General features: G+C 37.6%; 1 protein-coding gene across 2 annotated transcripts in view; it reads left to right on the top strand.

Moving 5' to 3' along the window:
- The window catches only part of LOC147033759 (uncharacterized), a 43119-nt gene that overhangs the window by 6690 nt on the left and 8694 nt on the right, over positions 1–27735 (top strand). The window contains exons 1-3 of one of the 2 annotated variants that reach the window (XM_085870373.1): positions 3138–4721; positions 4907–5026; positions 13874–13901. In XM_085870373.1, the coding sequence (XP_085726499.1) occupies positions 4674–4721; positions 4907–5026; positions 13874–13901 (196 nt within the window). In that variant the 5' untranslated portion in view covers positions 3138–4673. Of the gene's footprint in view, positions 1–3137; positions 4722–4906; positions 5027–13873; positions 13902–27735 lie in introns of those variants that run through there. The other variant, XM_085870383.1, reaches the window with a different exon arrangement.

Raw genomic sequence — 27735 nt, 5'->3', positions numbered from 1 at the left:
TCCGACCACTTTCTGTACTCTAACAAATCCCCTTCACACTGTTATATCATTTGTTTTAAAATCACACTTGAATTACAGAACGCTAACCCTAAAATTACCCACCCCAAACAGCAATGATCTGTAATTAAAATAAATATTTAAAACATACATTTTTGGGTTACTTTATGTCGTGGACACCGACTCCAACCATGTTGAGAAGATCTGGTAGCTTATTTAATCCGTAAATGGTGTTTAAAATAATGAAATTGCTCCTCATTTATACTCCAACTCGTTTATTTTTGTATTGCAGGAACATCCGACCACTTTCTGTACTCATATCAATCCCCTTCACGCTATGATATGATTTGCTTTAAAATTGCAAGTGGAATTACATAACCCTAACCCCAACCCTGATTTCTAAATTAATGTTTATCAGATATGCACATTAATTCCTAAACCTAATGCCAACACCTCGGCCATGCAAAATGAACCCGGTATCTAACGTGCAATAAAGAAAATATAATGTATAAAATTGGGATATCAAACCAGCTAAGTATAAATTCATATATACACCTGTCACTGTTTTTCTCTGTTTGAATGTTCGCTATGTAACCGCTTGCAAAACAACTCTCCGCTCGCCATATATGACCGCATGACCTCTTTGACCTGACATCCGTGGGACTTTTCTTCCTGATACTACAAATGTCATCCCTTGTTATTTAGAAAATGTATTTCGAAGATATTTTTACATCTCTTTTGCTTATTCAGTATAATGTATTGTATTAAAAGGTTAGAGTAAAATATGGAAAGGATGATCCAAATGACCACTTTACTTTTTATTTCTACTGTACACTAAATTTTGCCGGACATGAGCCAGAATCGGGGCGAGTCCGAATCCTATGGCATTCTGCGTCTGAGTCAGAGTCCACCAAAGAATGGACTTGAGTTCTACATCACTGCAACTTAGCCCAAGTGAGCAATTCATACAGTAACCCCAGTGGGTTATAAATGGGTGAAAGGTCAACGGTGAGCACAAATGAAAGAATCTAGACAGGATGGTGCTGACTGAACGGTTGTGTCATAGAGTTCTCAGAAGGTGAAATCCTTGCATCACCGAAGCATGGAGAACAACCCAACTCCACAGGTAAAGCTGTATTGGAGATTATGAAAACAGCAAGTCCAAGCTGGAAAAGACTATTACTTGAAGGACAGGAGAGGTTGAAGGGACGAATAAGCTCACAGAGTATGCACCGATCAGCCACGTGCTTTTTCAAAAATGGCGCATAAATCATCCGAAATGGTGCCGATGAGGGTATACAAGGAGCAGCTTTGAAATAATCACCATGATAACAGCAGTACAATGTGTGACAGGTAGGTTCCGTGATGAGAGAGAGTTCAGCCAAGAATACCTCACAGGGTATGATATAAGAAATGATGCTAAATCTCAACAAACAAACGGACAGCAGGTTGAAGTTGATCCGACATGGTCAGGGAATAGGTGAGCCACTAAACCTTCCTCGGTTCACATACAGAAGACCCAAATTCCTCCTTCAATGAGTACGTCAGTATTAAAATGATACGCATCGCTTGAAACAGAGCATGGCAGCTCAAGAGAACTTTTCGATGCCTTCTTGCTCTCCTTTTCCTCATTCCATTATAAAACTGTTGTTTTTATTTTTCTTCTCGTGTTGTTATTGGTGGTGTTGTTGTGACTTAACAGCAAACATAACCTCTTCCAAGCAAAATTAAATGAATATACTGCTCAGTAACACGATATACAGTGCCTTCAGAAAGTATTCACAACCCTCAACTTCAGTCATATTTTGTTGTGTTACAGCCTGAAATTAAAACGGATTAAATTAAAAACCAGAGTTGGTGTCAAAGCCACCCAATGCTCGCCTGTTTATACATTTATCGTTTTAAAAAGACAAGTCTAATAATTAATATTTTTTTATAAAGCATTGCAGTGAAGTATAATTATAAAGCAATATATGAATTTGTATATTGTAATCAGTAACAAGAGCACAAGTGAGCACAATATACGCCCTAACAAGAAGGTATATAGAGAATTGTGCTACTACATGGAAAACAGCATCCTAGTTGCCACGACAACCACTTTAGATGACGAACGTATGTCATGACACACCATCTCCACAGTCTGTACCTATGTACCAAATATGAAATGTGAAAGTTGAAAACTTTGGGAGTTAGAGTGCGGACAGGAACGGATGGAAAACAGCATCCTGGTTGCCATGGCAACCACTTTAGATGACAAACGTAGGTCACACACACCGTCTCCACAGTCTGTACCTATGTACCAAATATGAAACGTGAAAGTTGAAAACTTTGGGAGTTAGAGTGCGGACAGGAACAGATGGAAAACAGCATCCCGGTTGCCATGGCAACCACTTTAGATGACGAACGTACGTCACAACACACCGTCTCCACAGTCTGTACCTATGTACCAAATATGAAATGTGAAAGTTGAAAACTTTGGGAGTTAGAGTGCAGACAGGAACGGACGGACAGACAGACAGAAAGACGGACGGACGACCAGTGTCACATAATACGCCCCGATATATATATATATATATATATATATATATATATATATATATATATATATATATATATATATATATATATATATATATATATCGGGCGTATAAAAAAATAGTGTGGTAGATAAAAACATGAGAAAGGAAACTAGAGGGGGAGCACTCGGGAGAGTGCAAAACCTCCACCGCTAATACTGCTGAGTCACTCAAGTGAATCTTATATCTTATGCATTAAATATGATGTCAACAGTGCTGACAGAGTTAGTTTTTTTCTCCAATTTTTTTTTTGGGGGGGGAGGGGGGTTGGAAATCACTCAAAACATGTGGAAATGCAAGAAAAAGAAATCGAAATTTTGTTGAAAAAAAAGTTGCAAAATTTTTTTTTCTCCAACAATTTTTTTTTGGGGGGTGGGGGTTGGAAATCACTTAAAACATGTAGAAATGCAAAAAAAAGAAATCGAAATTTTGTTGAAAAAAAAGTTGCAAAAATTTTTTTTCTCGAACAATTTTTTTTGGGGGGGGGGGAGGGGATTGGAAGTCACTTAAAACATGTAGAAATGGAAAAAAAAACAAAGATTTTTCTCTAACAATTTTTTTTGGTGGGGGGGGGGACCAAGTCCAAATTCTAATGGCATGATCCTTGGACCATACCTACCCCCCCCCCACCAAGTTTCGTCGAAATCCGTCAAGGAGTTTTTCCGTAATACAAAAAATTTAACATTTTCACGCTCACGTTCACGCTGACGCTCACGCCGGGGGTATCGCTATAGCTCTCTGTTCTTCGAACAGGCGAGCTAAAAATTGTCACCGATCTGACCCATGACATTTTTTATGACTAAATTTAATTTAGAATGGGATTAAAATAAATTCAATTCACATCAAATGGAAGACAAAATAGTTACAGTCCTGCATTGGAGGAATCAAAAGGAACCCAAACAAGCAAAAAGCAAAGATGAAGTCATCAGGAGGAACCTGGATATGATTCACATTTCAGCTGCGACTCCTCTACCCTCACACCCATCTCGGCACAGCCAAGTGATCCTTATTCAAAATAAAAATCCAAAAGAAACCGGGTTCAAAATATTAAATAAACCTGTCTGCCAGACCACGCGGCCGATCAGGTTGAAATTTAAAACATATATTCCCCATCAAGACTAGATCATAATTGTGAAGTTCCACATCGATCGATGAAGCGATTCAAGAGAAAGGATTTCTTTTTTCCCCCCACTCGATCCAATATGGCTGCCAAACCATGTGATCTATCAATTATTCATGAACACCCTGGTATCCCCAAAGGCTTGGGGAACGTGTGTGAAGTTTCCCTCGATCTGTCCAGCCATTCTGGAGAAGAAGATTTTTTTTTATCGGTTTCAGGGTAAATCAAATATGGCTGCCAAACAATGTGACCTATGACATCAGATGTGTGAATCTTTTGTTCCTCATGGATAGGCAGCCATACATGTAAAGTTTCTCCTTGATCTGTTCAGCTGTTTCAGAGAAAAAGTTTTTTGAAGGTTTTTATTTAAAAAAAATAAAAATAAAAACATATGGCTGCCAAACCACGTGACCGATAACGTCGTCATATTCTATTTTTCCTGTGGACCAATTTATCCCTAGATGACCCTCAAAAATTTTCATACTGATCGGATGTAGCATTCTACGCATGCAATTATGACGTCATAACGAAGGGACCAAAAACGTCATTGAAAAAAAAAATATATATATATATATATATAATCACACTTATTCCCTCCTGATGAGGAGTACTTGCCATGTGCCAAGTTTAAATTTTTTCCTTGGTGCGGTTTTGGAGATGCAGAGGTCCAAAGTTTTTCCTTTATTTCCAACATGGCTGCGATACCACGTGACCTACGACATCATAATTATCAATAAAACATTCCACACGAGTCGTCGCTCCTGTGGTGAAAATTTTGTGTCAGTCCGACAAGCGGTTGCGGATAAAAACACAAGTTCTGTGCAGACAGACAGACAAACGGATCCAAATGAAATACCGTCTCCTCCGGCGATGGTAATAAAAGTCTTCATGTTTTCTTCCTGATTCCATCACCGATTTTGCCGCCATGGTTCGCACACATTGGCCCAGACAGATCATGACGGTCCGACCGAGCCACTACTATGTGCGGTGAAACATCGAATTCCTTGCCTGGCCGTGCCATACAAAAGGTCAGACATTTTACAACCTTACTGCATCTTCCTTTAAGCTTACACTCACTGCAAGAGTAATCTATGCGATGTGAATCACATGGTTCATACAATGGTCTTACGACATTATAACTATGGATCACCCCTCCATCCCTTTCCACAAAACAGTATTTTATAATAATGATTATCACTGTGATTTTACGCAGGCCATGGTGAAGTTGTTTTGGATAAAGATCAACTACAGTGAGACCATCCCAAATATAACAGTTCCCTGCCCCTTGAAGCTCACCAAGAACTGCAAAGCAGATTTCCTGGTCTTTTGTGAGGTAAGCATTGTGCACCCCAGGCACGACTGCACAGTAAGATAAGTCAGTTATACATGCTCATGATTCAACAACAACAATAGCTTTCTCTAAAGAGATTAAGTGAAGATCACCAGAAATATAAATTGCACTAAAATATGCATTTAGTGTCTGTTAGGTGTCAGGTCAAGTCAGATTAGATCTGACTTGCCACAGGTACCAGGGAAACCTGTACTGACCTGTTCCATGGTCAGGTTGTCGGAAACTAAACCGTCTCCCCCACCAAGTTTCTTGGTGAGGAGGGTGTTTGGATATGGACACCCAACAGGATGAAAAACAAAACATGTGAAAGGACAGAGGAGCTCCTTATGAGCCAACGGCCATCCATATCTAGTGCCCAACTGTGTTTGCGGACATCCTCCTGCAGTTGGGTTACTTTTTATGAGGAGGTTGGTGGCAGGATTTGCACTCCGGCCAGCGTAAAACTTACCAAAAGCATTTCAAAATAAATACATTTGAAAACCCACTTCGTGGGAGTACCTGCTGTGCACTGCCCTTTGCAGGGCAGCTCACCAGATAACGGGATTGAAGAAAAGTCTTCGGGACCCCCAATCTTTGATGATCGGAGGGAAACCACAGGGTAACATTCCCGGGTCAGATTGTGGGAGTGTGTCGGCGAAAGGGTGAGGTCTCGTCCTCCAGACGACGAACTGCTTGGGTTAACCTGAGGTGGTCCCTTCGGGTGGGTGCCTGGAATGTCCTGTCCCAAGAAGAGGATGACCACCTGTCTCTGTTATCTGAGCTCAAGGGTTTGGACATCAGTATTGCAACGCTCTGAGGTTCGGAGACCAAATTGCAGAGAGATCATGGCGGGTGGTTGCACCTACTATTGGTCTGGTCGCTCTGATGGTTACCATGCCCTAGGAGTTGCTTGCTGCAGCTGTGTCCAATAAGCTGACTCCAATGATAATTGAGGAAACACCTGTCAACGAGCATATTATGAGACTAAGGATTCGTCACTCCTTGGGTGTAGTTTCCCTGGTCTCTGTATATTCTCCGACTGAGACGAGTGGTCTCACTGTGAAGAACGCATTCGATGCCACAGTCGAGTCTGGTTGACCAGTAGTCCAGTCAAAATAGGGTTGGAGGTCACACTAATTGCAATAAAAATGAACCCACTTTTATTTGTCTTCTTTAAGTACATGTAATTATATATTAAAAATTCCAAGAAGTTCCTGGTGTGGAACATAGATTTGTGGGGGTATCCAAAATCTGGCATGTATATAGGGACCTGGCGAAATTAGGTCATAGGTTACAAACACTAGGATAGGTCAAACTTCAATCATCTACGTTGAATTTTACTCTTAATATTTATTGTTTAGGTCACATTTGATATTTAAATGTCCTTTAAACCATGCCCATGGTCAAACTGAGGACCAGTCTGCCCTCCCCCCCCCACCCCACCCACCCCACATACGCACATAGGTAGGGCCTAATTTAGATAAGGATACCTTTTCCTTACTCGGCATTGTTGCAAACATTAAAAAGTATCATCAGTCATCTTGTTACCTTGGTCACTCATGTTCTCACATACACCTCTGCATTCCCCACATGCTGGATTACAGGGCAGTCCTTGTTGCCGACACCCGCAGTGCTTGGTTTGGCAGCCAGATTTGCAGCGGCATCAAACTACTTTTCGCAGTTCTTCTGGTGCGAAATCCAAGTCACTTGCCACTGGAAATAATGTTTCTCCTTGCACCCTCAACCCCATGTCTCTGAATAAAGTTCTTCTCCTTTCCATATCTGCACCTGATGATATACGCGCAAGGAGTGATACTTGGCAGCTGCCCGAGTTGGAGGTAGGGGTTTTGGGTGGACCACTTGTTTTTGGTGGCTAGAAGTTCAAGGTACTTTTGATGGCGAAGTATGTCCAAGTTCCTTGTGACCCCGGGATTTGCTTTGTATATGCACATCAGAGCTTTTTCACCTGCTTCTGCAATTCCTTCGTTTGATCTTCCCGGATCGTTGAAAACTTCAGCTGCCTTGACAAAAGATGGGCTGTTCTTTGCCAATGAAAGAACTACAGCTTTTCCATGACCAAACAACCTTGAAGTAGTATCACATCCAAGAACAGCATGAAGAAACAAGATGTTTCTGCAAACTTTCTCACCTAGATTCTTTTGCAGCTTCTTGATATCAAGGTATCAGATGGGAGAACCTGCTTTAGCCTGGGGCTGGAAGTATATATTCTTGTACTTCTTAGTTGTGTAATGGATAAGCAAAACCAGATCTGTGTCACTGCCAACCAGTATGGTCTGACCTTTCTTGGCCACTACCAGTGCCGTCTTCACTATCAAAAGACCAGCATCTCCTTTTGCATGATGAACATCACAGCCGGCCATTTCAAGATGCTTTCCAAGGAGATTTATGAAACGTTGCTTATTCTCTTTGTTTGACAGGAATTCATCCTTTTTCATTTGAAGAGGCATGTTTTCATGAAACTGAACTCCTTGGGCCTGCTTGGTACCAATGCATCTTCTGTGAGTCCCATCCTTTGGAGTTGGACCACTCTGGTAACCATCAAACACTATGACTGGGTTTCCATACCTTTTGACATGAGTAACATAATTTTGGCAGATAGCATTGTATGTCTTCCCAGTTTCCCATGGTATCTTGTGCAGAAGAGCTCCACCATCAAGGACAAATTGAAATGTTGCAATCTCCATGTGCGTCTGTTCATCAGAAGGATCCCCATCAAGGTCCCATAGAGCGTTAGCAAGTGCTGGCTTATTAGCTTTCAAGAGTTCGTTCCTTTTTTCAAACAGAGCAGGGGGATAGCCACAGAGTTCATAGCCAAATGCGTCCTGAATACTTTCCTTCTGTGTGCTGACCATCACAAGCCTCTGAAACAGGAGAAGAGGATCAATGCTAACATCCTCACCATTGATGGAGATTTTGGACTTCGAATCCATTACAACAGCTTGGTCTTTCTTCATAAATTTGTACTTCAAAACTTGTTTTCCCTCCATGTCCCCTAAGATTTTACTGCCAATATCTTCTGCTCTGTCGACATTCACATTGTCTGTTGCAATAACACGATTTACTATATTTCTGAGAGTTTCAGCATCTCCGAAAGGAGACTTGTCCTCAATGAATTTGAGTAGCTTGTTCACATCATTGGCATCCCTCCTCTTACGTGCCATGGAAAGGTCCTTATGTTGCTCCTCGTTGCATGTATGCACCTATCTCTCATAGTTTCGGAGATAAAAAAAATACCCCCGAGCAGGAGTGCTGGTCATCTCTGCCAGAGGTCGAAAGTAAGTAACTCTGTGCCAGACTGGAATAGGGGCAGTTCATAAAGTACGTACGCTCTACTTCTGGGTTTCAAAACCACCCACCCCCTTCTGTATGCAGGCTAGTGCCCACCCACCCACCCCCTCATACATCGCTCATCGCTTGCATAGCCAGCAGTTCCTTATGAACCGATGTTTGTTGACGATGCAGTCCCTAGCGGTGTGATTTACCTTTTTCTTTTAATATCACAGCAAGTCATTTATGAAAATAAAAGTACAAATTGACATTCAAGACAATGTTAATGTCATAAATGAAAGTAAGCGTGCATATTATAAACTTGTGTTCCATTGTTTTAGTTAAATCTGACAAAAGCTTCAAATGTAAAATTTGTCTCGGAGAGTTCCGGTTCTTAATTTTTTAATACTTTTATTTTTGTATGTACGTACCTTATGAACGGCCCATACGGGGAATCAGAACGAAGTTTGAAGGGCTAAAAAATCGGAACGAGAGCAAATTTCAAAAAAAATGGCTCGTGTTGTTCTCGATAATAGTCCATAGTATCTGAATCACTAATAACATTTGATCTCTCTTGATAAATGAGGGAGGAGATACGATTGGAAATCGACGATTTTCGCAACTTTGACAGCCTCGTGACCTTGACCTTGACCTTGGATGACCTTGAAAGTAATTTCGTTATGCATGTCTCATCGACCTCTATCCATTCCACTATTGATTATTTGTCTCCACTCGGTTTGATTGTGGACGGGCGGACGTACGGGCAGGCGGACGTACGGGCGGACGTACGGACGTACGGACGGACGGGCAGACTTCGAGACTGTTATTATTAGGTCATCTCTACTGAGATGATAGAGATGACCTAAAAATTAGGGAAAAGTGGCTTTCCGGCCAACCTGCGAACCACTGGCAATGGGTGATCCAAGATGGCGGAATTGGCTTCAGGATCGTAACGCACACCGCCTCCATACTATTATTCCTCCAAGGTTTACACAATATTTTCCTGAGAGAACACCTCAGAAAACATGGGAATAGACACCAAGTTGAATGGAATAGGGGAAGAAATGGCCAAATTACACAGTTTTTTAATACCGCATACTTGCCTGAAAAAGATTAAAAATCGCAATCATCCTAAAAACTCACCATGTTCCATACCTTCATTTACTTGGAATTTTTAGTCATTGATAAGGTAGAGCTCGAGGACATAAAACAAGTGGTTTCATTTTTCTTGCAATTAGTGTGAGGTTTGCCACCATTTTGGCTTATTTTGACTGGACTACAGTGCCCCAGGCAAGATACTCTTCTCGACTTGGGGGATTTCAATTCACCAAATGGAACTGATAGGGATGATTATGAGACGTGTGTTGGTCCCCATGGTTCTGGAACTGTGAATCAGAATAGCACTAAGCTCCTTGACTTTGGAAGAAGTCATGGACTTAGGGTGGCTGGTTCATGATTTGAGTGCCCACAGGCTCATTGCTGGACTTGGTATTCCAACGCTGGCGGTGTGGCAAAGGAGATTGACCATGTGCTCGTTGATGGTCGCTGGACGATGATCCTGAACTGCAGGGTCTACCGGAGTGCTCAGTTCCTCAAGACTGACCACCGGCTTGTTGTAGAAACTCTGAAGTTGCAGCTGAAATGCATGAGAATGGTCCCATCCCAGTCTCGGTTGGATGTTGGAAAGCTCAAGGATGAGAGGGTAGCTGAGGAGTTTGCGAAAAGGCTGAATGGAGATTTGGGGGGTCTGGGTGCTTTGGGGGATCCTGAAGAGTTGTGGAGTGCGGTAAAGGCCACCGTCCTTGTTGATGCCAGTGGATGTCATGGGACTTACCGTCGGGCGAAGAATAATTTTCTTTCTCAAGGGACACTGGATACCATTGACCAGTCACAGGGCCAGGCTGAATGGCACTGAGCTGAGTTGTTCAGTGAGTTGAGGGATAAAACTGCATGTACACCAAGGGTGGCCAAGGACGCTTATGTGCGAGGAATCTCTGAGGGGGTGGAGCATCACCTGTCGTCAAGTGATTCTCATCCTGCTTACAGGGGATTTCGCTCCTTGTGTTTCTCCAAGCCCATCCCTCGGTGTACTGCAGTTAGAGCAGAGGGTGGTAGGCTCTTGACAGAGAGTCTGAAGTAAAGACCCGCTGGGCCAATTACTTTGAGCGGCTGTACCAGGCTGATCCACCAACTGTCGAGTTGGTTGTCAGGGATGTTACTATCCCCATTGCTGATCTTCCAATCAACTGTGGTCCACCTTTGTTTGTGGAATCACAGACTGCGGTGATCTGGTTGAAATGGGGTGAAGCTCCATGGATCTGTGGCATCCATGCTGAACTTCTCAAGGCTGGTGGAAATGCTGCACTCATGTCGTTGCATGCAGGTCTGTGCACTGCCTGGAACACAGGCATCATCCCAACTGATTGGAAGAAGGGCCTTGTTGTTCCTCTCTGGAAAGGGAAGGGTGATCGCCAAGACTGCAACAACTACTGAGGGGTGACGCTGCTCTCAGTGCCTGGCAAGGTCTTTGCTCAGATAATTATTGATAGGGTTTGCCACCATCTGCTTGAGCACCAGCGTACAGAGCAATCAGGCTTTACACCAAAGAGGTCAACGGTTGACCGTATCCTTGCTCTTCGGGTCCTCACTGAATGCAGTCAAGAGTTTCGGCAGGGGCTGTTTGCAGCCTATGTTGATCTCTGTAATGCGTTCGATTCAGTGAATCGGGATGCCCTCTGGAAGATTCTTGGTCTTCGTGGGGTGCCACCAAAACTGATCGATCTGATGTCTGAACTTGACTCTCGTACTGAGAGTGCTGTGAGATGTGGTGGTACCATCTCTGACTTATTTCCAGTTGTTACTCGAGTTATTCAGGGGTGTGTACTTGCCCCCACACTTTTCAGCACTTGTATGGACTGGATTCGAGGGAGGATGTTGCAGAGATCAAGTTGCGGTGCATCATTTGGGAATGTCAATATCTCTGACCTTGATTTTGCAGATGATGCAGTCATCTTTGTGGAGACTTTAGATATCCTTTTGGGGGCCCTCGAGGTGCTGAATGAGGATTCGGAGCCGGTAGGTCAAAACTAAGATCAAGGTTTTCAATGACATCTTGGAAACCACTACCCTGTCTGTTCCTGTTTGTGGCGAGGATGTTGAGGTCACAGAGAGATCCACTTACCTTGGCAGTTATATTCATGTCTCTGCTGGCTGTAAGCCAGAGGTCAACAGATTTCTGGGTCGGGCCTGGGGAGTCATGGATTCACTGGATCATGGGGTGTGGCGCTGCCGGTACCTGTGCGTGAGGATGAAAGTCCGAGTCTTCAGGTCCTTGGTGCTTCCAGTCTTGCTCTACAGATGTGAAAGTTGGACTCTGACCAGGGATCTGAGAGGAAGACTTAATTCCTTTGGTTCCAGGTTTCTTCGGAGAATCCTTGACTATCGCTGGTCGGACTTTGTGTCCAACGAGCGGTTGCTGAGAGAGATTCAAATGAGATTTGTTACCTGCATAGTCCGTGAGCGTCAGCTGCGGCTGTATGGAACTATGGCTCGTTTTCCTGACGCTGATCCTCCTCACCAGGTTCTATCAGTGAGGGAGCCTCGTAAGTGGAGGAGGCTAATGGGCCGATCACATGCCCCGTGATTGCAGCAGGTTCATCAGCAACTCAAGGAGATGGGGATGGGCCAGGCACCTGCCTGGGGTATGGCCAGACGGAGGCCCTTGGAAAGTATCACTTTGCTAGAGTGTTCAGTTTCAGATTTATAAGCTCAAGAATATGAAAAAAGTGAATAATTATAAAAAACGTGCATGTAAATAAAAAATTATTTTAAAATGAAGCCATGGGCATCACAGTAAAACTTTTATAATTCATCACCTAACTGTATTATCCCCAAAAAAATGTATCTATGGATAGATAATGACCCTATAATCACTGTGTTATGAGGAAAAAATTCTAAGTTGTTCCAGATTTTCAGGAGGGCTACTATAGTTTCACCTTATTTTAGCTCGTTTTGGCCCAAAAGCCATTTTTAGCTTCCTATAGAGTGAGAAATATGCATCCCAGAGGCTATCTGATGCCATAATTGAAAAATCTGGATGCCAATTAGTAAATATTTGCAATATTAACATTCTAGAGGAGTCCATTATAAAATTATAAGCCCCTGAAGATGAAAAAAAATGCGTTTTTCACATTTGGCATTTTTAGGGCCAAATTTCAAAGGTCTCGAGAGATAGATATTTTTTAAACTATGAGGAATTGAAAGCTAATCTTTTGCATGGTGGGTATAGCCATATAGATCTACATTGAAGAATTTTTCCAGCAAAATCTGAGGAGGTGACCTGGGGAGGTTTTTGAAATTTAGGTGAGTTGGTATGGAATGACCCCATAATAAAGCTTTGTTGAAAAATTTGATGAGAAAAGCTCAAATCGTAAAGAAAACGTTAAGGCTTACAAAAGCTCAAATGATAATAATTAAAACGTCAGGTCAATTGGATGAAAATTGAGGATTTTATGTCACTTTGACCTTTTGACCAAATCATGAATTTGCCTTCTCCACATTCCAATAATAAAGCTTTGCTGAAAATTTGACAAAAGCTCAAATGGTAAAAAAAAAAAAAGTTATGACCCGGACAGACAGACAGACAGAGACAGACAAAAGTGATTGCAAAACCTTATCTCCTGCTATGCGGGGGATGAGCTAATAATAACATGACCTGATCTGGCTGCTCCCCCAAGGAGCACGTGTTTCTAGTTTCATAAATGCAATTTTTTTTTAATTGAGAGGTCCTGCAAAAGAACTCAGAGGTCGTGTACTCACCTATTAGCTGTCTCAAAATCTGGGTTAGAGTCTGAACCATACCATAAACTGCCAATCTGATATCATGATGCTGTGCAGGCTGGGTGCTCCAGAAATGTGTTCACCAATCTTTAACAGAGGGAACATTAATCCGACTGTCATCTGTAAGCATTCCTTTTTGGACATTCAAGATCCAACATTACCTTTTGTAAAGAGTACACCATTGTGTGCCGGTGCCAAAACCGAACTCTAGATTTCTGTTCTGGTGAGAAATTCAGGGATGCCGATCGATGAAGATGCGCCATGTCAAGGGTGCATTCCTCAGTGACGAAAATGTACACAACCTAATTGTGATACCCCATTCCACCCCAAAGGATTATGGGAGCAGATATGTATTGTTACTCTCATTATAATGAATCACCTCGATTCATACCATACCTTGAAGAGCTCACACAGCATGAGCCACAAACCGAATCCAAATTACCCAGTGGAGTTGTGCTGAACTACATGATCTAAAGGATGTCAGTGTCTATATATTGACTCAACGAACGACTGTGCACTGTTAGGTTAACATGTGGATAAAGAGAGAAGGCAGCACCAAATACAATATAATTAAATTATCCATGTTTAAAAGTAAGCGGAGCATAACCCGACACAAGCCAAACACATTATGGAAAAGAAGACTTAAGACGATTGTGAAAGTTTGATTTGGAAATCATCAAATACTCCATACATATATGCTCAGTTCATATCTTGTGTTGACAGGTAACTGGAGAATCATGCTTGATGGCAGGTAAGCACATCTGAAGCACACGCTAGAGGTTTAAAGCTACTTGAGAGTTCATCACTTGTTTTGTAAACATCTCGTTAGTGAGTGCACTTGCCTTTGAGCTGTCAAGTCCAGGTTTGATTCCCGAACTGACAAGAAACTGCGATCCTGGTGTTTCGTGCCGTCTCTCGGATGCACGTAAACTGGCAGCCCATCTGACAGAATTAGATACGGGAATTTAGAGACCTGTGTGTGTTTCGCGAGGAGTCGGCAAGCTATCGCCAGCACCATGAACAAAATCCAAATTCCTCCAGCCAGCACCGTGAACATCTTACAGATGATGATCACCGTTACAGTGAACAAATTACATATAATGATCACCGTTACAGTGAACATATTACATATTACAATCACCGTCACAGTGAACATATTACATATTACAATCACCGTCACAGTGAACATATTACATATTACAATCACCGTCACAGTGAACATATTACACATTACAATCACCGTCACAGTGAACATATTACACATTACAATCACCGTCACAGTGAACATTTACATATTATAATCACCGTCACAGTGAACATATCACATATTACAATCACCGTCACAGTGAACATTTACATATTATAATCACCGTCACAGTGAACATATTACATATTACAATCACCGTCACAGTGAACATATTACATATTACAATCACCGTCACAGTGAACATATTACATATTACAATCACCGTCACAGTGAACATATTACATATTACAATCACCGTCACAGTGAACATATTACATATTACAATCACCGTCACAGTGAACATATTACATATTACAATCACCGTCACAGTGAACATATTACATATTACAATCACCGTCACAGTGAACATATTACATATTACAATCACTGTCACAGTGAACATATTACATATTACAATCACCGTCACAGTGAACATATTACATATTACAATCACCGTCACAGTGAACATATTACATATTACAATCACCGTCACAGTGAACATATTACATATTACAATCACCGTCACAGTGAACATATTACATATTACAATCACTGTCACAGTGAACATATTACACATTACAATCACTGTCACAGTGAACATATTACATATTACAATCACCGTCACAGTGAACATATTACATATTACAATCACCGTCACAGTGAACATATTACATATTACAATCACTGTCACAGTGAACATATTACATATTACAATCACCATCACAGTGAACATATTACATATTACAATCACCGTCACAGTGAACATATTACATATTACAATCACCGTCACAGTGAACATATTACATATTACAATCACCGTCACAGTGAACATATTACATATTACAATCACCGTCACAGTGAACATATTACATATTACAATCACCGTCACAGTGAACATATTACATATTACAATCACCGTCACAGTGAACATATTACATATTACAATCACCGTCACAGTGAACATATTACATATTACAATCACTGTCACAGTGAACATATTACATATTACAATCACCGTCACAGTGAACATATTACATATTACAATCACCGTCACAGTGAACATATTACATATTACAATCACCGTCACAGTGAACATATTACATATTACAATCACCGTCACAGTGAACATATTACATATTACAATCACCGTCACAGTGAACATATTACATATTACAATCACTGTCACAGTGAACATATTACATATTACAATCACTGTCACAGTGAACATATTACATATTACAATCACCGTCACAGTGAACATATTACATATTACAATCACTGTCACAGTGAACATATTACATATTACAATCACCGTCACAGTGAACATATTACATATTACAATCACCGTCACAGTGAACATATTACATATTACAATCACTGTCACAGTGAACATATTACATATTACAATCACTGTCACAGTGAACATATTACATATTACAATCACCGTCACAGTGAACATATTACATATTACAATCACCGTCACAGTGAACATATTACATATTACAATCACCGTCACAGTGAACATATTACATATTACAATCACCGTCACAGTGAACATATTACATATTACAATCACCGTCACAGTGAACATATTACATATTACAATCACCGTCACAGTGAACATATTACATATTACAATCACTGTCACAGTGAACATATTACATATTACAATCACTGTCACAGTGAACATATTACATATTACAATCACTGTCACAGTGAACATATTACATATTACAATCACTGTCACAGTGAACATATTACATATTACAATCACCGTCACAGTGAACATATTACATATTACAATCACAGTCACCGTCACAGTGAACATATTACATATTACAATCACTGTCACAGTGAACATATTACATATTACAATCACCGTCACAGTGAACATATTACATATTACAATCACCGTCACAGTGAACATATTACATATTACAATCACCGTCACAGTGAACATATTACATATTACAATCACTGTCACAGTGAACATATTACATATTACAATCACCGTCACAGTGAACATATTACATATTACAATCACCGTCACAGTGAACATATTACATATTACAATCACTGTCACAGTGAACATATTACATATTACAATCACTGTCACAGTGAACATATTACATATTACAATCACCGTCACAGTGAACATATTACATATTACAATCACCGTCACAGTGAACATATTACATATTACAATCACCGTCACAGTGAACATATTACATATTACAATCACCGTCACAGTGAACATATTACATATTACAATCACCGTCACAGTGAACATATTACATATTACAATCACCGTCACAGTGAACATATTACATATTACAATCACCGTCACAGTGAACATATTACATATTACAATCACCGTCACAGTGAACATATTACATATTACCATCACTGTTACATTGAACATATTACATATTACTATCACCGTCACAGTGAACATATTACATATTACAATCACCGTCACAGTGAACATATTACATATTACAATCACCGTCACAGTGAACATATTACATATTACAATCACCGTCACAGTGAACATATTACATATTACAATCACTGTCACAGTGAACATATTACATATTACAATCACCGTCACAGTGAACATATTACATATTACAATCACCGTCACAGTGAACATATTACATATTACAATCACCGTCACAGTGAACATATTACATATTACAATCACCGTCACAGTGAACATATTACATATTACAATCACCGTCACAGTGAACATATTACACATTACAATCACCGTCACAGTGAACATATTACACATTACAATCACCGTCACAGTGAACATATTACACATTACAATCACTGTCACTGTGAACATATCACATATTACAATCACCGTCACAGTGAACATATTACATATTACAATCACCGTCACAGTGAACATATTACATATTACAATCACTGTCACAGTGAACATATTACATATTACAATCACTGTCACAGTGAACATATTACATATTACAATCAGCGTCACAGTGAACATATTACACATTACAATCACCGTCACAGTGAACATATTACACATTACAATCACCGTCACAGTGAACATATTACATATTACAATCACCGTCACAGTGAACATATTACATATTACAATCACCGTCACAGTGAACATATTACATATTACAATCACCGTCACAGTGAACATATTACATATTACAATCACTGTCACAGTGAACATATTACATATTACAATCACCGTCACAGTGAACATATTACATATTACAATCACCGTCACAGTGAACATATTACATATTACAATCACTGTCACAGTGAACATATTACATATTACAATCACCGTCACAGTGAACATATTACATATTACAATCACCGTCACAGTGAACATATTACATATTACAATCACCGTCACAGTGAACATATTACATATTACAATCACCGTCACAGTGAACATATTACATATTACAATCACTGTCACAGTGAACATATTACATATTACAATCACTGTCACAGTGAACATATTACATATTACAATCACCGTCACAGTGAACATATTACATATTACAATCACCGTCACAGTGAACATATTACATATTACAATCAGCGTCACAGTGAACATATTACATATTACAATCACCGTCACAGTGAACATATTACATATTACAATCACCGTCACAGTGAACATATTACACATTACAATCACTGTCACTGTGAACATATTACACATTACAATCACTGTCACTGTGAACATATCACACATTACAATCACCGTCACAGTGAACATATTACATATTACAATCACTGTCACAGTGAACATATTACATATTACAATCACTGTCACTGTGAACATATTACATATTACAATCACCGTCACAGTGAACATATTACATATTACAATCACTGTCACAGTGAACATATTACACATTACAATCACTGTCACTGTGAACATATTACATATTACAATCACCGTCACAGTGAACATATTACATATTACAATCACCGTCACAGTGAACATATTACATATTACAATCACTGTCACAGTGAACATATTACATATTACAATCACTGTCACAGTGAACATATTACATATTACAATCACCGTCACAGTGAACATATTACATATTACAATCACCGTCACAGTGAACATATTACATATTACAATCACTGTCACAGTGAACATATTACATATTACAATCACCGTCACAGTGAACATATTACATATTACAATCACCGTCACAGTGAACATATTACATATTACAATCACTGTCACAGTGAACATATTACATATTACAATCACCGTCACAGTGAACATATTACATATTACAATCACCGTCACAGTGAACATATTACATATTACAATCACCGTCACAGTGAACATATTACATATTACAATCACCGTCACAGTGAACATATTACATATTACAATCACCGTCACAGTGAACATATTACATATTACAATCACCGTCACAGTGAACATATTACATATTACAATCACCGTCACAGTGAACATATTACATATTACAATCACTGTCACAGTGAACATATTACATATTACAATCACTGTCACAGTGAACATATTACATATTACAATCACTGTCACAGTGAACATATTACATATTACAATCACCGTCACAGTGAACATATTACATATTACAATCAGCGTCACAGTGAACATATTACATATTACAATCACTGTCACAGTGAACATATTACATATTACAATCAGCGTCACAGTGAACATATTACACATTACAATCACTGTCACTGTGAACATATTACATATTACAATCACCGTCACAGTGAACATATTACATATTACAATCACTGTCACAGTGAACATATTACATATTACAATCACTGTCACAGTGAACATATTACATATTACAATCACCGTCACAGTGAACATATTACATATTACAATCACCGTCACAGTGAACATATTACATATTACAATCACCGTCACAGTGAACATATTACATATTACAATCACCGTCACAGTGAACATATTACATATTACAATCACCGTCACAGTGAACATATTACATATTACAATCACCGTCACAGTGAACATATTACATATTACAATCACCGTCACAGTGAACATATTACATATTACAATCACCGTCACAGTGAACATATTACATATTACAATCACTGTCACAGTGAACATATTACACATTACAATCACCGTCACAGTGAACATATTACATATTACAATCACCGTCACAGTGAACATATTACATATTACAATCACCGTCACAGTGAACATATTACATATTACAATCACTGTCACAGTGAACATATTACATATTACAATCACTGTCACAGTGAACATATTACATATTACAATCACTGTCACAGTGAACATATTACATATTACAATCACCGTCACAGTGAACATATTACATATTACAATCACTGTCACAGTGAACATATTACATATTACAATCACCGTCACAGTGAACATATTACATATTACAATCACCGTCACAGTGAACATATTACATATTACAATCACCGTCACAGTGAACATATTACATATTACAATCACCGTCACAGTGAACATATTACATATTACAATCACTGTCACAGTGAACATATTACATATTACAATCACCGTCACAGTGAACATATTACATATTACAATCACCGTCACAGTGAACATATTACATATTACAATCACCGTCACAGTGAACATATTACATATTACAATCACCGTCACAGTGAACATATTACATATTACAATCACCGTCACAGTGAACATATTACATATTACAATCACCGTCACAGTGAACATATTACATATTACAATCACTGTCACAGTGAACATATTACATATTACAATCACCGTCACAGTGAACATATTACATATTACAATCACTGTCACAGTGAACATATTACATATTACAATCACCGTCACAGTGAACATATTACATATTACAATCACTGTCACAGTGAACATATTACATATTACAATCACCGTCACAGTGAACATATTACATATTACAATCACTGTCACAGTGAACATATTACATATTACAATCACCGTCACAGTGAACATATTACATATTACAATCACCGTCACAGTGAACATATTACATATTACAATCACCGTCACAGTGAACATATTACATATTACAATCACCGTCACAGTGAACATATTACATATTACAATCACTGTCACAGTGAACATATTACATATTACAATCACCGTCACAGTGAACATATTACATATTACAATCACTGTCACAGTGAACATATTACATATTACAATCACCGTCACAGTGAACATATTACATATTACAATCACTGTCACAGTGAACATATTACATATTACAATCACCGTCACAGTGAACATATTACATATTACAATCACCGTCACAGTGAACATATTACATATTACAATCACTGTCACAGTGAACATATTACATATTACAATCACTGTCACAGTGAACATATTACATATTACAATCACTGTCACAGTGAACATATTACATATTACAATCACTGTCACAGTGAACATATTACATATTACAATCACTGTCACAGTGAACATATTACATATTACAATCACTGTCACAGTGAACATATTACATATTACAATCACTGTCACAGTGAACATATTACATATTACAATCACCGTCACAGTGAACATATTACATATTACAATCACCGTCACAGTGAACATATTACATATTACAATCACCGTCACAGTGAACATATTACATATTACAATCACCGTCACAGTGAACATATTACATATTACAATCACCGTCACAGTGAACATATTACATATTACAATCACCGTCACAGTGAACATATTACATATTACAATCACTGTCACAGTGAACATATTACATATTACAATCACTGTCACAGTGAACATATTACATATTACAATCACCGTCACAGTGAACATATTACATATTACAATCACTGTCACAGTGAACATATTACATATTACAATCACTGTCACAGTGAACATATTACATATTACAATCACTGTCACAGTGAACATATTACATATTACAATCACTGTCACAGTGAACATATTACATATTACAATCACTGTCACAGTGAACATATTACATATTACAATCACCGTCACAGTGAACATATTACATATTACAATCACTGTCACAGTGAACATATTACATATTACAATCACTGTCACAGTGAACATATTACATATTACAATCACCGTCACAGTGAACATATTACATATTACAATCACCGTCACAGTGAACATATTACATATTACAATCACCGTCACAGTGAACATATTACATATTACAATCACCGTCACAGTGAACATATTACACATTACAATCACTGTCACTGTGAACATATTACATATTACAATCACTGTCACAGTGAACATATTACATATTACAATCACCGTCACAGTGAACATATTACATATTACAATCACCGTCACAGTGAACATATTACATATTACAATCACTGTCACAGTGAACATATTACATATTACAATCACCGTCACAGTGAACATATTACATATTACAATCACCGTCACAGTGAACATATTACATATTACAATCACTGTCACAGTGAACATATTACATATTACAATCACTGTCACAGTGAACATATTACATATTACAATCACCGTCACAGTGAACATATTACATATTACAATCACCGTCACAGTGAACATATTACATATTACAATCAGCGTCACAGTGAACATATTACATATTACAATCACTGTCACAGTGAACATATTACATATTACAATCAGCGTCACAGTGAACATATTACATATTACAATCACTGTCACAGTGAACATATTACATATTACAATCAGCGTCACAGTGAACATATTACATATTACAATCACCGTCACAGTGAACATATTACATATTACAATCACTGTCACAGTGAACATATTACATATTACAATCACCGTCACAGTGAACATATTACATATTACAATCACCGTCACAGTGAACATATTACATATTACAATCACCGTCACAGTGAACATATTACATATTACAATCACCGTCACAGTGAACATATTACATATTACAATCACTGTCACAGTGAACATATTACATATTACAATCACCGTCACAGTGAACATATTACATATTACAATCACCGTCACAGTGAACATATTACATATTACAATCACCGTCACAGTGAACATATTACATATTACAATCACTGTCACAGTGAACATATTACACATTACAATCACTGTCACTGTGAACATATTACATATTACAATCACCGTCACAGTGAACATATTACATATTACAATCACTGTCACAGTGAACATATTACATATTACAATCACTGTCACAGTGAACATATTACATATTACAATCACCGTCACAGTGAACATATTACATATTACAATCACTGTCACAGTGAACATATTACATATTACAATCACCGTCACAGTGAACATATTACATATTACAATCACCGTCACAGTGAACATATTACATATTACAATCACCGTCACAGTGAACATATTACATATTACAATCACCGTCACAGTGAACATATTACATATTACAATCACTGTCACAGTGAACATATTACATATTACAATCACTGTCACAGTGAACATATTACATATTACAATCACCGTCACAGTGAACATATTACATATTACAATCACTGTCACAGTGAACATATTACATATTACAATCACCGTCACAGTGAACATATTACATATTACAATCACCGTCACAGTGAACATATTACATATTACAATCACTGTCACAGTGAACATATTACATATTACAATCACCGTCACAGTGAACATATTACATATTACAATCACTGTCACAGTGAACATATTACACATTACAATCACTGTCACTGTGAACATATTACATATTACAATCACTGTCACAGTGAACATATTACATATTACAATCACTGTCACAGTGAACATATTACATATTACAATCACTGTCACAGTGAACATATTACATATTACAATCACCGTCACAGTGAACATATTACATATTACAATCACTGTCACAGTGAACATATTACATATTACAATCACCGTCACAGTGAACATATTACATATTACAATCACCGTCACAGTGAACATATTACATATTACAATCACCGTCACAGTGAACATATTACATATTACAATCACCGTCACAGTGAACATATTACATATTACAATCACCGTCACAGTGAACATATTACATATTACAATCACCGTCACAGTGAACATATTACATATTACAATCACCGTCACAGTGAACATATTACATATTACAATCACTGTCACAGTGAACATATTACATATTACAATCACCGTCACAGTGAACATATTACATATTACAATCACCGTCACAGTGAACATATTACATATTACAATCACCGTCACAGTGAACATATTACATATTACAATCACTGTCACAGTGAACATATTACACATTACAATCACTGTCACTGTGAACATATTACATATTACAATCACCGTCACAGTGAACATATTACATATTACAATCACTGTCACAGTGAACATATTACATATTACAATCACTGTCACAGTGAACATATTACATATTACAATCACCGTCACAGTGAACATATTACATATTACAATCACTGTCACAGTGAACATATTACATATTACAATCACCGTCACAGTGAACATATTACATATTACAATCACCGTCACAGTGAACATATTACATATTACAATCACTGTCACAGTGAACATATTACATATTACAATCACCGTCACAGTGAACATATTACATATTACAATCACCGTCACAGTGAACATATTACATATTACAATCACTGTCACAGTGAACATATTACATATTACAATCACCGTCACAGTGAACATATTACATATTACAATCACTGTCACAGTGAACATATTACATATTACAATCACCGTCACAGTGAACATATTACATATTACAATCACCGTCACAGTGAACATATTACATATTACAATCACCGTCACAGTGAACATTTACATATTATAATCACCGTCACAGTGAACATATTACATATTACAATCACTGTCACTGTGAACATATTACATATTACAATCACTGTCACAGTGAACATATTACATATTACAATCAGCGTCACAGTGAACATATTACATATTACAATCACCGTCACAGTGAACATATTACATATTACAATCACCGTCACAGTGAACATATTACATATTACAATCACCGTCACAGTGAACATATTACACATTACAATCACTGTCACTGTGAACATATTACATATTACAATCACTGTCACAGTGAACATATTACATATTACAATCACCGTCACAGTGAACATATTACATATTACAATCACTGTCACAGTGAACATATTACATATTACAATCACCGTCACAGTGAACATATTACATATTACAATCACCGTCACAGTGAACATATTACATATTACAATCACCGTCACAGTGAACATATTACACATTACAATCACCGTCACAGTGAACATATTACATATTACAATCACCGTCACAGTGAACATATTACATATTACAATCACCGTCACAGTGAACATATTACATATTACAATCACCGTCACAGTGAACATATTACATATTACAATCACCGTCACAGTGAACATATTACATATTACAATCACCGTCACAGTGAACATATTACATATTACAATCACCGTCACAGTGAACATATTACATATTACAATCACCGTCACAGTGAACATATTACATATTACAATCACCGTCACAGTGAACATATTACATATTACAATCACCGTCACAGTGAACATATTACATATTACAATCACCGTCACAGTGAACATATTACATATTACAATCACTGTCACTGTGAACATATTACATATTACAATCACTGTCACAGTGAACATATTACATATTACAATCAGCGTCACAGTGAACATATTACATATTACAATCACCGTCACAGTGAACATATTACATATTACAATCAGCGTCACAGTGAACATATTACATATTACAATCACCGTCACAGTGAACATATTACATATTACAATCACCGTCACAGTGAACATATTACACATTACAATCACTGTCACTGTGAACATATTACACATTACAATCACTGTCACTGTGAACATATTACATATTACAATCACCGTCACAGTGAACATATTACATATTACAATCACCGTCACAGTGAACATATTACATATTACAATCACCGTCACAGTGAACATATTACATATTACAATCACTGTCACAGTGAACATATTACATATTACAATCACTGTCACAGTGAACATATTACATATTACAATCACCGTCACAGTGAACATATTACATATTACAATCACCGTCACAGTGAACATATTACATATTACAATCACCGTCACAGTGAACATATTACATATTACAATCACCGTCACAGTGAACATATTACATATTACAATCACCGTCACAGTGAACATATTACACATTACAATCACTGTCACTGTGAACATATTACATATTACAATCACCGTCACAGTGAACATATTACATATTACAATCACTGTCACAGTGAACATATTACATATTACAATCACCGTCACAGTGAACATATTACATATTACAATCACTGTCACAGTGAACATATTACATATTACAATCACTGTCACAGTGAACATATTACATATTACAATCACCGTCACAGTGAACATATTACATATTACAATCACCGTCACAGTGAACATATTACATATTACAATCACCGTCACAGTGAACATATTACATATTACAATCACTGTCACAGTGAACATATTACATATTACAATCACCGTCACAGTGAACATATTACATATTACAATCACCGTCACAGTGAACATATTACATATTACAATCACCGTCACAGTGAACATATTACATATTACAATCACCGTCACAGTGAACATATTACATATTACAATCACCGTCACAGTGAACATATTACATATTACAATCACCGTCACAGTGAACATATTACATATTACAATCACCGTCACAGTGAACATATTACATATTACAATCACCGTCACAGTGAACATATTACATATTACAATCACCGTCACAGTGAACATATTACATATTACAATCACCGTCACAGTGAACATATTACATATTACAATCACTGTCACAGTGAACATATTACATATTACAATCACTGTCACAGTGAACATATTACATATTACAATCACTGTCACAGTGAACATATTACATATTACAATCACCGTCACAGTGAACATATTACATATTACAATCACTGTCACAGTGAACATATTACATATTACAATCACTGTCACAGTGAACATATTACATATTACAATCACCGTCACAGTGAACATATTACATATTACAATCACTGTCACAGTGAACATATTACATATTACAATCACTGTCACAGTGAACATATTACATATTACAATCACTGTCACAGTGAACATATTACATATTACAATCACTGTCACAGTGAACATATTACATATTACAATCACTGTCACAGTGAACATATTACATATTACAATCACCGTCACAGTGAACATATTACATATTACAATCACTGTCACAGTGAACATATTACATATTACAATCACTGTCACAGTGAACATATTACATATTACAATCACCGTCACAGTGAACATATTACATATTACAATCACCGTCACAGTGAACATATTACATATTACAATCACCGTCACAGTGAACATATTACATATTACAATCACCGTCACAGTGAACATATTACATATTACAATCACCGTCACAGTGAACATATTACACATTACAATCACTGTCACTGTGAACATATTACATATTACAATCACCGTCACAGTGAACATATTACATATTACAATCACCGTCACAGTGAACATATTACATATTACAATCACCGTCACAGTGAACATATTACATATTACAATCACCGTCACAGTGAACATATTACATATTACAATCACCGTCACAGTGAACATATTACATATTACAATCACTGTCACAGTGAACATATTACATATTACAATCACCGTCACAGTGAACATATTACATATTACAATCACCGTCACAGTGAACATATTACATATTACAATCACCGTCACAGTGAACATATTACATATTACAATCACTGTCACAGTGAACATATTACATATTACAATCACCGTCACAGTGAACATATTACATATTACAATCACTGTCACAGTGAACATATTACATATTACAATCACTGTCACAGTGAACATATTACATATTACAATCACTGTCACAGTGAACATATTACATATTACAATCACCGTCACAGTGAACATATTACATATTACAATCACTGTCACAGTGAACATATTACATATTACAATCACCGTCACAGTG

This window comes from Eptatretus burgeri, chromosome 1 (assembly GCF_056783735.1).
Source record: "Eptatretus burgeri isolate ZD-2024b chromosome 1, Ebu_testis_v1, whole genome shotgun sequence".
Classification (NCBI taxonomy): Eukaryota; Metazoa; Chordata; class Myxini; order Myxiniformes; family Myxinidae; genus Eptatretus; species Eptatretus burgeri.
The sequence above is the reverse complement of the archived record's forward strand: the minus strand, read 5'-3'. Positions and strand labels throughout refer to the sequence as shown.